The 14,040-nt window shown below is 41.6% G+C and overlaps 1 protein-coding gene across 1 annotated transcript in view; it reads right to left on the bottom strand.

Moving 5' to 3' along the window:
• The window catches only part of RASEF (RAS and EF-hand domain containing), a 37,843-nt gene that overhangs the window by 2,573 nt on the left and 21,230 nt on the right, over nt 1-14,040 (bottom strand). Inside the window, exons 11-14 of the mRNA XM_021714954.1 lie at nt 12,738-12,819; nt 11,892-12,006; nt 7,750-7,869; nt 4,798-4,874 (exon numbers count right to left, since the gene is read on the bottom strand). Of these exons, the coding sequence (XP_021570629.1) occupies nt 4,798-4,874; nt 7,750-7,869; nt 11,892-12,006; nt 12,738-12,819 (394 nt within the window). The remainder of the gene's footprint in view (nt 1-4,797; nt 4,875-7,749; nt 7,870-11,891; nt 12,007-12,737; nt 12,820-14,040) is intronic.

Below are 14,040 nucleotides of genomic sequence, written 5' to 3'. Positions count from 1 at the left end.
GACTATGCTTGGACACAAAGTTTGCTCCATCTATAAATTATCATTTATTTGGGAAAAAAGATAAGAAAGTTATCCAGAAAGGAAGGTGAGGTCAGGCTTTGAAGGACTATTAGCCACATGGTAAGGAGCTTGGATTTCACGTTGTAGGCAGGACACCAATGGGAGTTGTAAACAAGAAAGCAAATACTAATTGGATTTTTACTTATAAAAATTACCCCAAGCCGGGCTCGGTGGCTCAGCCTGTAATCCTGCGCCTTTAGGAGGCTGAGGTGAGTGGATTTCCTGAGCCCGTGGGTTCGAGACCCGCCTGGGCAGCGAGACCTCATCTCTACAATAAATCAAAAAATCAGCCGGGCGTGGTAGCGCTTGCCTGTAATTCTGGCTACTCGGAAGGCTGAGGCGGAAGGATCGCCGGAGCCCAGCAGACAAGGCTGCGGTGGCCGGAGCAGCCACTGCACTCCAGTCTGGGTGACAGAGTGAGACTCCAACTCAAAAAACAAAACACAAAAACAAAAAAAAATTACCCCAATTATAGGGTAGAGGATGAACTGATATTAGAGGAATTCTGAGGCAGAAACTCCTGCACTAACCCAGGCAGGAAATTTTGAGACCTGAACCAAAGCAGAGAGAAAAACAAAGAGAAATACATGAATTCAAAAGAGAGATGGAGATGACACAGGACTAACAGGTCCAGAAGCTGCTAGAGACAGAAGAGGATGCAAGAGAGGACAGGGATCAAGATGGACTCCAGATGGCTATCTTTTAGTTGCAATTTTGGTAGGTTTCTGAGGAAGGGAATGCAGAATGAGAAACAACTTTAAAGCAGCATTAACACATTGGGATTTGAGTACGTGGAGTCATAAGTCTACGGAACTTCTAGAGGGTGGTGCAGAAAACACAGGAAATTTATAAAAGAGGTGGGGTTAAAAATACAAATAGAGATGGTTCCAGAAGCCATGCAGATGGAAGATATTAGGCACAGAGAGGGAGAAAGAAGAGAGTGCAACATGAGACCCCAAGATTACAAACATTTAAGTGGCAAGTCAATGATTCAGGTGAATAGTGAAGTGTCTGCACTTCGACATTTAGGAGCTATCTCACTTTGAGCAAGCTGATTCAGCATTCTCATTCCCAATTTCCTCATCTGTAGAATAGGTATAACGACTATGGCATCCTTTCAGGACAACTCTCATGTCTCTCTTTTGGGAGGACTCATTGACCTCTATCACATACTATATGACAAACTGGTCTTTTTTTTTTTTTTTGAGTTTGAGTCTCACTCTGTTGCCCAGGCTAAAGTGCAGTGACACTCTCACGGCCACCCCAGCATCGACCTGCTGGGCTCAGGCAATCCTTCTGCCTCAGCCTTCTGAGTAGCCAGAACTACAGGTGTGTACTACCATGCCTGACTATTTTTAATTTTATTGTAGAGACGAGGTCTCACCAAGTTGCCGGGGCTGGTCTTGAACCCGCGGGCTCAGGCAATCCACTCGCCTCAGGCTCAGGCTGAGCCACCTAGCCTGGCCTTGACTGGTCTTAAATTGTCATTTTGTTTCCTCTGAGGTTAAGTTGCAAGGTCTGCCTTTTAGTCCCTTGATATCTATTGAGCCTAATACAGGACTATGCACATGGTAAGTGCTCATAATGCAGACCTTATTGAACCTGAAGGCAAATATTAAGGGAAAATATATACACCCACATCTTTCACCTGGCCTTAAGTTTCTTTAATCTGCTAAAAATGCAGGCCTGCCCCACTTTAAGAAAATCAGAAAGCTACAATTCCAAACATCTAAAACAGGGTTAAGGCTGGGAAAAATAAGTCACCTCACCCAAAACTACCATACACTTTAAAACTGCATTTAAAATGACTCAGTCTTATGGACAGATTTATACCAAGGGCTCAGTTCTTGTGCTGAACTGACACATCAGCCCGAGCTTTTGTGTTTTTCTCCAAATTCAGTCTTATCCATTAAATGCCTATTGAACTTACATCTACTGCAAAATGTTTAAAGCCTGAGTTTCTGGTGATGGTGAATTTCCTTACCAATGGGACAATGGTTGTAAAAGATGTCCTGTCATCACCATAAGGAAACTGTATTTCTAGGAGAAACTTTACCTGGGATTGAGAGGTTTTCTAAGAAAAAGCAGGGTCGTTCGGGTTTTTAACCAAACATTACAGGCTCCCTTCAAAAACAAATTCTGTTTCAAACCGCACAAACCCAAACACTCTTCAAGTTTTTATGACATCACATGATGCCGAAGGGACAATGCTGTGATCACCCTAGGAGATCCATGTTGAGAACACATGTGTTTTTGCAATATACATCTCTTTCTAAAGACTTTTAAACTTTTTTAAATGATAATTTTACCTGTGGAGACTAGAACATTTCCATTTAAGATTTGAGTACTTTGACAAGCAAATCTGAAGGCTGAGTATAAAGAAATTAAAGTCTTCACATAGGTACTTATTTGCTTCACTTATAATTTTTATATTTAACCCATTGCTGATATCACTAGAGGTCCCAAACCAGGCCCGAATGCAATAAAAAACAAACAAACAAACAAAACACTTCGCCATAAGTGATTCACAAGAAACGTATCTGATTTCTTTAACTGTCTAAAGCTTACAATAATAACTATGACCTGACCATTACACTGCTGCAGTGATCTCATTATCACCATGCCTTTGCATACTAGTTGTTTTAAGTCAACAATCATAAGTCCATGTCTAAGCTACACTGTAAATAGAGCCACTGCCTGGCTGACCCAACATGTCACAGGAGCAGATGGGGAGAAAGACCCAGGGAGCTTACAGCCTCTCCTATCTTTATGACATAATAAAGAGAATCGATTCTGAACTCTGGGTGTGACCAGGGCACTTTGGAGCCATTTAACTTTAATAGGAGATCGTAAGACAATCAGGCATTGAATAGTGATTCTGTTACTCAGGAGAGTCCAGGCTGTCATACCCAGAATCACAGGCTGTTAGAATTAGGAAGGACCTTTGAGATCATTTTATTTAGAAAGCCTCCCTCATTTTACAGAGGAGAGATACTGAAAGGAAGACAAGGACTCGTTCAAGACTTCATGGCTACTTAGGGGTAGATTTAAGAATGGGCTTGGAGTCTCCTAACACCACACTACTCCAATGTTCTGGGCAGCAACCAGTGACCACGTGCAAACCTGACCTGCAGCATCCTTTACTGCTGTGTGGAAGCAGTAATGCCACACTCACTGACTAGGGCTGAGGCGGTCCAATGATGCTCTGATGACCTGCTGGACCTTCCCCACTGCCATCCGCGCCCGCAGCGACATCACTGCTATCCAGGAGTCCTCAGGTACATGTTAATGAAACACCCACACAGCCATTTGAAAAGTGAAAATACCTGCCAATTCAGCAATTACTCCACCTTTAGTAAAGTCAGACACTGCACCACACTGAATTCTCCTGGCTTTACTGAACGCAGCTTGTTTGGCTAAAACAGTTGATGTTTCCTGTCCACCCATAAGTGCATAGATTCCATTATTTGACCCAATACATAAAAGTTTTACTCTGGCTACTTTTTGACAAATGTGGTATTAGCCTACGATTCTCCTACTATTCACAGGCAAAAAACCTTGTAGCTCAGTTGCATCCATACATGTTTAAACACGTGCCTTTTTTCCTAGATGCTTTAGGTCACACTCATGTTAGCACTGTTTTTGGCTTTAAAATGATTTCCAGTTATGTGGGTGGAGGTGGCTATGTCTCTTGGACTGATGTCAAAGAGGAAAATGTTCATAGATACAAACTAAGGCCAAGCAAGCCACCTAAAGTTCTGGGATCTGTTTCTTGATTACCTCAACACTCTATCCCAAGGCCCCATCCAAGTATTCTATTATTAGAACTCTATTCTATTAGGTCCTATAACTACCAAGTCATTAATTGAAAAGCAGCACTGAAGACACAGCAAAGTATTTTAACTGTTGATGTCTACTAGCAGAAGAGACCAATTATCACATTAAGTTAAAACTCTTTTAAAATCTCACAAATAATCAGAAACAGAATGACATGCTTAAAGTTAGGTTTTAACTTTGTCTGCAATTAAAGATAAGTGTCCTGATTTTTTTAATGTGCATTTTATTTTTTTTTGATAATTAATCCCTTTAGGGCAATAAAGAATAATCTTTTCATTTATGGAAAGAAAACTAGATAGAAGAGAGAAAATCTAACAGAAAAAGTTGTTTCCTAAGAATATTTCAAGGATTAAATCACATACATTCATATCCAAGTTCTTTAATGATACCATTTTCATTCCAATCTACTTCCAAAAAGTTATTTATTATTAACGCCATTGCCTTAGCTTAATAATTACTTAGGTAATAATTCTGGCAAAGTGTTTCCAACTGGCATGATACACAATTTGCTTTGTTGGGTTTCTCCCCCTTTACCCAGGAAAATGTCATAATAGATCGTTGTGTTGTTCACAATAGTCTTTTGTGTCTAAATCTGGTTCCTGGAAATGATTCATACATGTCAACAATTAGCTTTGTGGTAACATTTTGCAGAAATGTCAACGACACCTCAGATGCACCTGTTTTGCTTGGCAGTACAGATATTTTGCCAATGTTTACAGCAGCCCTACCAGTTTCAAAGATATTCATATATTTGTTTCTTAAATCGTGGCTGAAAGATAAGACAGTGTTTTCCAATGTGTATTCTACCTTCATGTTATGGTCAAGAAATTGGACACACGCATCACCTAAGTTAAAATTCAATCCTATGTCCAGTTTCCCAAACAGAAAACAAAACTTTACCGAGCAAGATGGAGAACTGCTTCCACTATATTCGAACCATCTTTGGCACTTGTTTCACAGAATAATGCCCCATATGTCTGTAGAAAAGAAATATATGCACACAATTAAATGAAGTCTCTAATTAGGCCCCTGGGAACTTTAGCTTACAAAATAGAATAAAATTTATTTTTCTGTTGAGCATTTTAAGAGTGACTAATAGCTAAGAAACTGAATTCAGAGCTTCAATACTTACAAAAAAAATAAGTTTGTGCATAGTTATTCCAGAAACAGTTTCCAGTCAGAGGATTTTTTACTTTGCATTATAAAATACATACAATTTTATGTTGTAAAGTCGTCATTTCCAACAGTCTAACACATGCCACCCGATGTTCTCTATCAAATAACTTGAGGTAGATACAAGTGGCAGTTGAAGCTAACCACGCAGGAATGTAATGTCCATGGTACGTTTCCTTTTGGGCAGCAGTTAATGCTCCTCCTCCTTCCTAGTATCCTCTTGTCCTGTCAGGATCTAGCACCCTCCACATTGCTACAACCAATGGACATTTTCTAGTCCTTTGTTGCTCCGCCTCCCAGTGGTTATGTATATGATCACTGATCACATCGCTCTCCCGCCTCAAGCCTTTTGATGCCTCTCATGCGTCTTCAGGTGGTGTGCAAATGCTGTCCATGGCCAACAAGGCCCAGGCTCCCAGCTTCCCCTTCCACCACTGCTCCTCACTGACAGAGCTCCAGGTACCCTAGGCTCCTCCTCCTTCTCCAGTGCCCCCAATTCCCTCCCTATCTCAGGACCATTGCTCCTGCACCCCACCGCCTCCTTTACGAGTCTAACTCCTACCTACTTACTGGATTTTTAGGTAATCCTCCCTTGAAGCTAAGACTCAGTCTTCTCTCTCTCTCTCTCTCTCTCTCTCTCTCTCTCTCTCGCTCTCTCTTTCTTTCTTTCGAGTTGGAGTCTCACTCTGTCACCATCCTCTCACCTCAGCCTCCCACCTCAGCTGGGATCACAGGGGTGAGCCACCACGCCCAGGTGATTCAGTCTTTTCTAACCTTAAAAATCTACATTTAGGCCTTACTATCATAAAGCTTCACAGCACTCTGTATTTCTTCTGCACAGCACTTGCCACAATTGTAATTGCTCAAGTTATTTTTGTGTGTCTTTGTCTGACCAGCTGGAGACATTTTCTCTTAATAAAAGAGAACTGAGTGTGCTGTAGGCCCGGCTATGGATAAATCAGTCTTGTGTGACACAAGGGGGAGGATGTGACACTTGCTCTGGGACAGGGAGAGCAAGAGAGCCAGACCGGAGACTCTACAGTGGGACCTGTACCCAGGAGCCCCCAAATCCATAGAAAACCTACAAAAGTCACAAAACAACTGTATTTCTAGTAGAAAGAGGTCGTGCTGCTGCTGGTTTCTATATCTAGTATGTTATGGGGTGAAACAGGGACCGCCTTTGAGGGAGCAAGAGGGTGGAGGTATGAGATGCAAGAGGAAGCAGCCCTGGGAACTCTGAGAAGTCATGAAGAGGGAAGAACACTGGCAGGTGGCCAAGCATTTCCAGATGTTGAAGGGGCCGTGTGGGACAGAGCTTGGCATGGGCTTATGTGAGTGTAACGTTTGTCTCCCCAAGACAGTTCACTCTGCTAGGGTGAGGACTGTCTGCTTTGTTCTCTGCTCTTTGACCAGCGCTTAATGAAGTGGCTGTCACAGGATGGATACAGTTAAAATATGTGTTGAATGAATCTCCTCTGCATTTCGTTGTCGAGTTTTGACGTTCATCACGTTTGGTTTGCAGTTGTAATATTTAAAACAAGAAAGATGTTTCCAATTTTAAAATAGTAACACTGAAACTTCTTTTTAAAGTTCACAAGCTGGGCTCGGTGGCTGAATCCCTGTAATCCCTGTAATCCCGCGCCTTTGGGAGGCTGAGGTGAGTGGATTGCCTGAGCCCGCGGGTTCGAGACCCGCCTGGGCAGGTGAGACCTCATCTCTACAATAAATCAAAAAATCAGCCGGGCGTGGTAGCGCGTGCCTGTAATTCTGGCTACTCGGAAGGCTGAGGCGGAAGGATCGCCGGAGCCCAGCAGGTCAAGGCTGCGGTGGCCGGGAGTGGCCACTGCACTCCAGTCTGGACGACAGAGTAAGACTCCAACTCAAAAAAAACCCCAAAAAACAAAAAAGTTCACATGCATATGCTACAGAGCAGTCCTTCCTTGGCGTGGATGACAGACAATAATATCAACATCAAGCCAGGCTGCCACAGTATGTGCTTATGTGACCCAAGGGGCACCTGATTTCTTGTATGGAGAAGACACGTCACAAGACTGCCACTTGCATTCTGACATGAGGACAGATGATGGTGAAAGGAGAATAAACACTGCCTGTGATAATAATCTAAAAAGGAGTGAGTTTATTTCTGTTTACGAATGCAAACCCAAAATAATTCTAGAGTATTTCAACTAAACTCAGATCTTAGAGAAAAAAAGATGTCTTCCAATTCCCTCCAGCCCAGGTAAGACACTGCACCATCCTCTGCCCCTTGGCACTGTAACCCTCTGAAACCAAACCCATCTTTCCAAAACAGAGCCCTCATTCTCTCTCCTTCACCTAGATTCCAGGACTAGAGAAGGATTCCAGGAATTGGGTGTGAGGGAGGAGGGAAACGACAGGATTACTTCAGTTCCTCTTTGTCAATGGTATTCAGTGGGGGAAATGATCACGTGATTGTTTTGCCTTCATGAGGGATTTAATCCATCATATAATTATCTACACTCAAGAAAGGGGGAAGTCATAGGAGTCCTGCCCTTGTAAGTAGAACAGACTTCCCATCAAAGGGTTGGACGTTTATCAAAGAACCTCTTAGGCAAAGGTAGACAGAAGTGAGAGGCCACTGACTCCAAAGCCATTAACCTTCTACATTCTCTTCCAGTGTGGACCCATCCTCACTCTTACCATGGCCAGTTTTTCTCCAAAGTATCCTGGGACACATTTTTGTCCTTCTGCAGCAGCGGTGTCACGAAGATCAGCCTTGTTTCCTACCAACATGATAGGAATAGTCTCATGGGTTGCATCCTGCCATGAAGAAAACAAAATTGGGCGTATATCAAACACTGGACACATTACAATGACGATGACAACAGCAACAGCAGCAGTTATCATTTTCAAGTTGCCCCTTGGCTGCCAAGTGATGTATAGATGATTTCTTTAAACCTCAAAATGTCTCCAAAAATAGTCAAACTTTTTTCCATTTACACATGAGAAAACTGAAATTCAGAGAGGTTAAATAAGTGTATAATATGTAAGAGCTACGGCCTGGGTCCAAACTACCTCCATAACCCTTGCTACTATAAAACGTTGTTCCCTTATGTCAATGAAAAGGGTAAAAGGTTGGATTATTCTGTTTTACAGCAAAGAGAAAATACCTGCTAATTTCTTATCACTAGTACACAGAGCACCACAAACCAACATAAACCCGAGAGCCATGACCACCGGATTTTATTTGGCTGTGGTGCCCACATAACTTTCTACAACTTTCACTTTAGACAATGCTGATTACAAGTCAGGTTCATTATCCCAGGTACAACATACAAGTCATTCACATACAAGTAATTCTTCAGCTGTAATGGGACCAAAATGGAGTCTGAAAGTTCTACACTCACTATTCTCTGGTTTACGACAAAAGCAACCTACAGAAGTTTTGAAGGTCAACATTCTTCTTATAGAGTCAAATGCCAATCATTCAAAGCAACAGAGTCTAAGGAGAATGCTCCCAAACCAGCATAGGTAAATTGTCACAGTGTTCCCCCAGTCACAGTGGGGATGGAATGTTAAATGAGTGGCAGAACCAAGTTCAAGACCTGTCCCTCCTACCAGCTGTCCAGTCACTGGCTATGTAAAATCAGGCAAGTCTCTGCAGGTTTCTGCCTCAGTCTCCCTATCTATAATGAGGGCATATTCCACCTCAGTAGGCTTTCATGAGAATGAAAGAAGATAATATAATTGGCACAGAAACACGGGTTGCTGGTTCCAAAACAAGAGAAGCAGCAGCCCTGACAAAACCATGTGGAAACCACTTTCCTAGTAACCAAACATGTCTGGGTGCTCATTTGGTTGGTGCTATTTCTGATCCAGTATCAAGAAGTGAGCTATAAAATGAAATTATATTTGGTTTCCATTCTCTTCAAACAATTTTCCTTTGACTGAAGGCACCTGCCTGTAATAAAAGCAAAGGAGGGAAGGAAACAGAAGGCCCTCTTCAAAAGTAGCTGCTCCACCCATGAATAAGTACATTAATCGTGTTCTTTGGTGATCTCCTCAGTATGCAAGGAGGCTTCATCGGGAAGCTCAATATACCCATTCAAGCAAGCCAAGAATCTGGGTAGCTAAAAGACTTCCCAAAATCACACAGGTAAATCACACTTCTCCAAGTCGACTTAAATCTCTCCTTTGTGGTGAATATGCCTTGATCACACAAAAGAAAGCTGCAACCCACTTCCTCATCATTAGGCCTTTTAAATTGCTCCCTTTTTGTTTCAATACCTTTGTTACTTTCTAGTACATCATTTCTTCTTTTATTTCTTTATGTTTGTTGATTTTCATCTATCTCCCACACTAGAATACAAGCTCCGTAAGGACAGGACTCTTTTATTAACAAATATCTATTTTATTAACTAGTAACTTTCTATTAACAAGTATATCTCAAGAACCTAGAATACTACACACAAACAGAACAGATACCGAAAAGATATTTCTGAATATGTAAAAGTCGGAAAGAAATCTTATATTCCATTTAGCTTTTACCCAAATATTCCACCCATAAATTATTCATGGCAGGCAAATAAATGGTCATCTTTCTATTTTAGCCATAATTCTATTGCAAGATTTTGTCACCCTGGTGCTTTTCCATTAAAGTGTATTAATTATTAATTCAGAGAGCCCACTCACCACTGACAGTCTACTGCTTTCATCCCTCTGGTCTATTCCAGCGATCACCCTATTCATTCTTACCCATATCTATAGTGGCCGTATAAATTGTTCCCAGGCCGGGCTCGGTGGCTCAGCCTGTAATCCCGCGCTTTGGGAGGCTGAGGTGAGTGGATTGCCTGAGCCCGCGGGTTCGAGACCCGGCTGGGCAACTTGGCAAGACCTCATCTCTACAATAAAATCAAAAACAAATTAGCTGGGCATGGTAGCACGCGCCTGTAGTTCCAGATACTTGGAAGGCTGAGGCGGAAGGATCGCCGGAGCCCAGCAGGTCAAGGCTGCGGTGGCCGGGAGCAGCCACTGCACTCCAGCCTGGGCGACAGAGTGAGACTCCAACTCAAAAATAAAATAAAAATAAAAATAAAATAAAATAAACTGTTCCCATAGGATCTCCTCAAGTTAGGAACAGTGAATCACAGAATCTTCACTGCAACCATCCTTTCTCTAAACTGAAAGTCAAATGCCATGTAATATAAGTTTCCCCCATAACAAATTCAAGAACTCATCTTTTCTACAGTTTTCTTCCTTTTCAGAGCCCTGAGAAGGTGATACCGAGGACTGAAAAGGTTACTTACCACGTGAAGGTGCTTAGCAAAGAGTGGCAGTGGCCACTTCATACAGGGAGATTTGGCTGTGGCTGACCTTGCCTCTTGTACCTCCTTTTTCTGAACATAATCCAAAGATTTCAGGTGAAGACTAAGTCCAACATGCCAGTGATAACAAGTTTTGCTGTAGATTTTAAACGCTCGTGTGTATGAGTCTATTGGGATCATCCATTATTCTCTGGACCCACTCTCTATCCCAGCGAGCTCCATGTGTTCCCTTGAGCAGCTGCCACTCTGTGCATTAACTGTATCGTGGGATGCCTTTCTTGACATCAACATTTCTCCCCGTCATCTGCTGCTCACTCTGGTGCTGTATCGACGTAGCAGCCAGTGTTGGATCAGGCAGTTCGATGTGAGCCCCCTATTCTACCCCTAACCACTAAATAATGATCAGCAAGTACCACATTCTTTCTATAGCTCAAGTTTCTCATAAAAAGTGAGAATAAGTCTCTTCCCTTCTCAGATGTTAGAGAGATGAATAAAATATATGAGATATTTTGTGAAGTAAGAATGTTACGTAAATGTGAATGCTCTTTCATTGTGTTTATATTCATCTGAAGTTATGATAACTCGGTAGAACAAAGTGCATATTTATTTATCATTGCCAAAGTCCTATTGCCAATTTCAACCTGTCATTTCTCACACTACTCCCTTTAGTTAGAAAGAGTATATTAATGCCAGAGGCTAACTTGAGATCAGACAGCAACCAATCCTCTGTTCGGTCACTACTGTACTGTCTGGTTGAAATTATAGATAATATACTTACTTGTAAAGTTGTATCAGCCACTAGTTTATTTTTCAACAGGGCATGCTAAACCATAGCTTGAACTACAGTATTATGTTAATTTACAGCTCTTGGCCACATGCTAAATGCAGCCTAAATCATTTCCTACTTTAAAAAAATTATTTAACATGAAACTAGAGGACAAGAAAGCTCCTCAGATGAAAGACACCATCTTATCTAACCAGAGTAAGCACAAAGTTACACCACATGCTTAAAATATCAACTGGTATTTCAGTGGTACTTTGAGATGTCTACAGACCTCAAACCGTAGCCAGAATAAGGTTGAGAAGACAGGTGCCACAAAATTTGGACCTTAGCACATGCTGACATCTAGGTAGTATTTCACCTGTACTTTTTCAACCACATGGAAATCCCTACCATGTTACATACCCTAACATACCCCATCTCCGTAAGAGCTTCTTCTTAGGTTACCTGCATTTTCATGTGCTTACAATGGGGTTTTGATTTTATCTGCAAGAAAACCCAGAAGTTTTATTCCCAGAAGCTCCTTTCTGTAGTGTCCTTGGCTTCAAGGAAACTAGCCCAACTGCTGAGGAAGAGACCAATGCTGCCAATTCTGCCTCTAGCATCCAATTCTTCCTGATGGTTTGGATCAATGGTTTCTAATCAATTTCACTCTGACAAAGGAGAGCATTAGCCTTTCCCAAGATGGCCTAGAACTCCCTCATGTAATTTTCTGTTTCTCCATTTTGATTTCTTACCTCAATCATATCTACCCATTCTCGTACATTAAGAAAGCTTTTCTCGCATGTAACATCATACAGCAGCAAAACACCATCTGCTTTTCTGAAGTAAGACTTGGCAATACTTCTGAATCTGGGGAAGAGAAAAGCACATAATCAGACATTTTGTGCAGCCTCATTTTTCTTCTCTTTCGTGTTCATTTTTTTCTCATCTTCTAAAATTAGCCCCAATTGAGAAGACTCTAACTGCAACATATTACTGCAAAATAGCCATCTCAAGGCCTCGAATGATGCAGCAAAAGGCAATGGGATGAGAATCTGAGAGGCTTATTCAGAAAAGACAATCCTTTTCTCTACCAAATAATCTCCCAAATGGCCATAAACCCCAACACGTAACTAGGAAAACGTGGACAGCATAATTTCTAAAAGTTTCAACCTCAGCAACAAGCTACTAGAATCCACATCAGAGACACAGAGGAGGCTAGAAGGAGGTACAAACTAGAGAGAAATGATTTGGGGGTAGTGGGTAGGAAATGCTGTGGGTGGGTGGAAGAACCAACATAACATGCCAGAAGCTTTACAGACTCGGGAGTGGAAGTCTTCTCACTGGGGGAAGAACACAGCTCAGCACACATGTCCTAATTCTAAGTATAACATGAGTATTTTAACTTAGGGCCATGTCAACCATAAATATTTTTAAAATGCTGACACTCTTAGGACACTCGAGAATATGAGCTTTGTGTCAGTTCACCGTTGACTCTTAGCGCACTGAGTCATAATTATAAGTAAGAAGGACATCAATCTCCTACAAGACTTGTTCCTGCAAACCCAAGCAGAGCCCAAAGCCCTATGAAAAGCACTTGCCTCTCCTGACCAGCCGTATCCCAGAGCTGCAGCACTGTTCGCTCTCCATCTACAATGAGAGTTTTCATTTGGAAATCAACTCCTGCAAAGGAACATGAGAGTGGAGAATATGATATAAATAATTCCACTGGCTTTTTACTTTCAAGCCCTCTGCAGATAAGGCAAAAGTCAATAAACCAAAGCTCAGCATGGTAGAGGAATGATCATGGCCTTTACGGAGTGACCTTCAAATAGTAATTCTAAGTCAGGTCACACATGTGAGTGCCGATGTACCATCTACAGGTTGGCTGACTTGGGGAGGGATTTATTCTATGGACAAAGGGAAAATCTATGTTCTATTTTCCCAGATGATCAGAAAAACTCAGTCGTGTGTGTGTGTGTGTGTGTGTGTGTGTGTGTGTGTGTGTGTGTGCATGAACGTGTATATATTTTATGTATATACGTATGTGTACGTATTTGTATATACAGTAAGTTTCCTACATATGAGCAAGTTCTGTTCCAAGAGTATGTTCATAAGTCTAATTGGTTTGTAAGTCCAACAGAATTAGCCTATTTACCCAACTAATACAAGAGGTTTATAATACTTTTCACACAAATAATACAAAAAACCCCAAACAGTACCGTACACTGTGTTACTAAGGCACAACCACTTAAAGGGGACACACACATGTGACAATGTATGCCAGATACATGAACTAACTTACGTGACTGGACATGAGAAAGCACATTCACATTTTTGAAAGTCCACAACTTGAGGGTTTGTATGTAGACTTACTGTATATACATATGAGATGCACCATGGTCTCTAGCGACCAAATAAAATCCAGTTGTCTTTTTATGAATCAAATTCAAGTGAACTTTCAGCTTTGTTATCTTGAAGAGTGTATCGAGGAACCGTATTTTTATAAAGACACCCATTGTAAAGAGGGCAATCAGTCTGTTCTAACATTTCTGATTACCAAAATAAGAACTCTTTTCATAAAAAAAGGAAAATAAATGATGATTTGCATATCTTCAACTCCTTTTACTGTCTATTATGCAAATTTGGGAAATCAGGATACTACCTATTCTACTGAAGGTGGGGAAGGAGGCATACTTCTGGCTATGATTTTGACCATATGACAAAGTGGCCTTCAATATTGTCAAATGACACCATATCAGTTAGGCTTTTCCTGGCCACCCTGTGGCAGTCTGTACCTCTCTTCCAACCTCACCTTTTTTTTTTTTTTTTTTTTAGTTGGAGTCTCACTCTGTTGCCCAGACTGGAGTGCAGTGGCTGCTCCTGGCCCCCGCAGCCTCGACC

The sequence above is a fragment of the Carlito syrichta genome, unplaced genomic scaffold, assembly GCF_000164805.1.
Source record: "Carlito syrichta isolate Samal-C Ts95f unplaced genomic scaffold, Tarsius_syrichta-2.0.1 Scaffold306050, whole genome shotgun sequence".
Taxonomy (NCBI): Eukaryota; Metazoa; Chordata; class Mammalia; order Primates; family Tarsiidae; genus Carlito; species Carlito syrichta.
The sequence above is the reverse complement of the archived record's forward strand: the minus strand, read 5'-3'. Positions and strand labels throughout refer to the sequence as shown.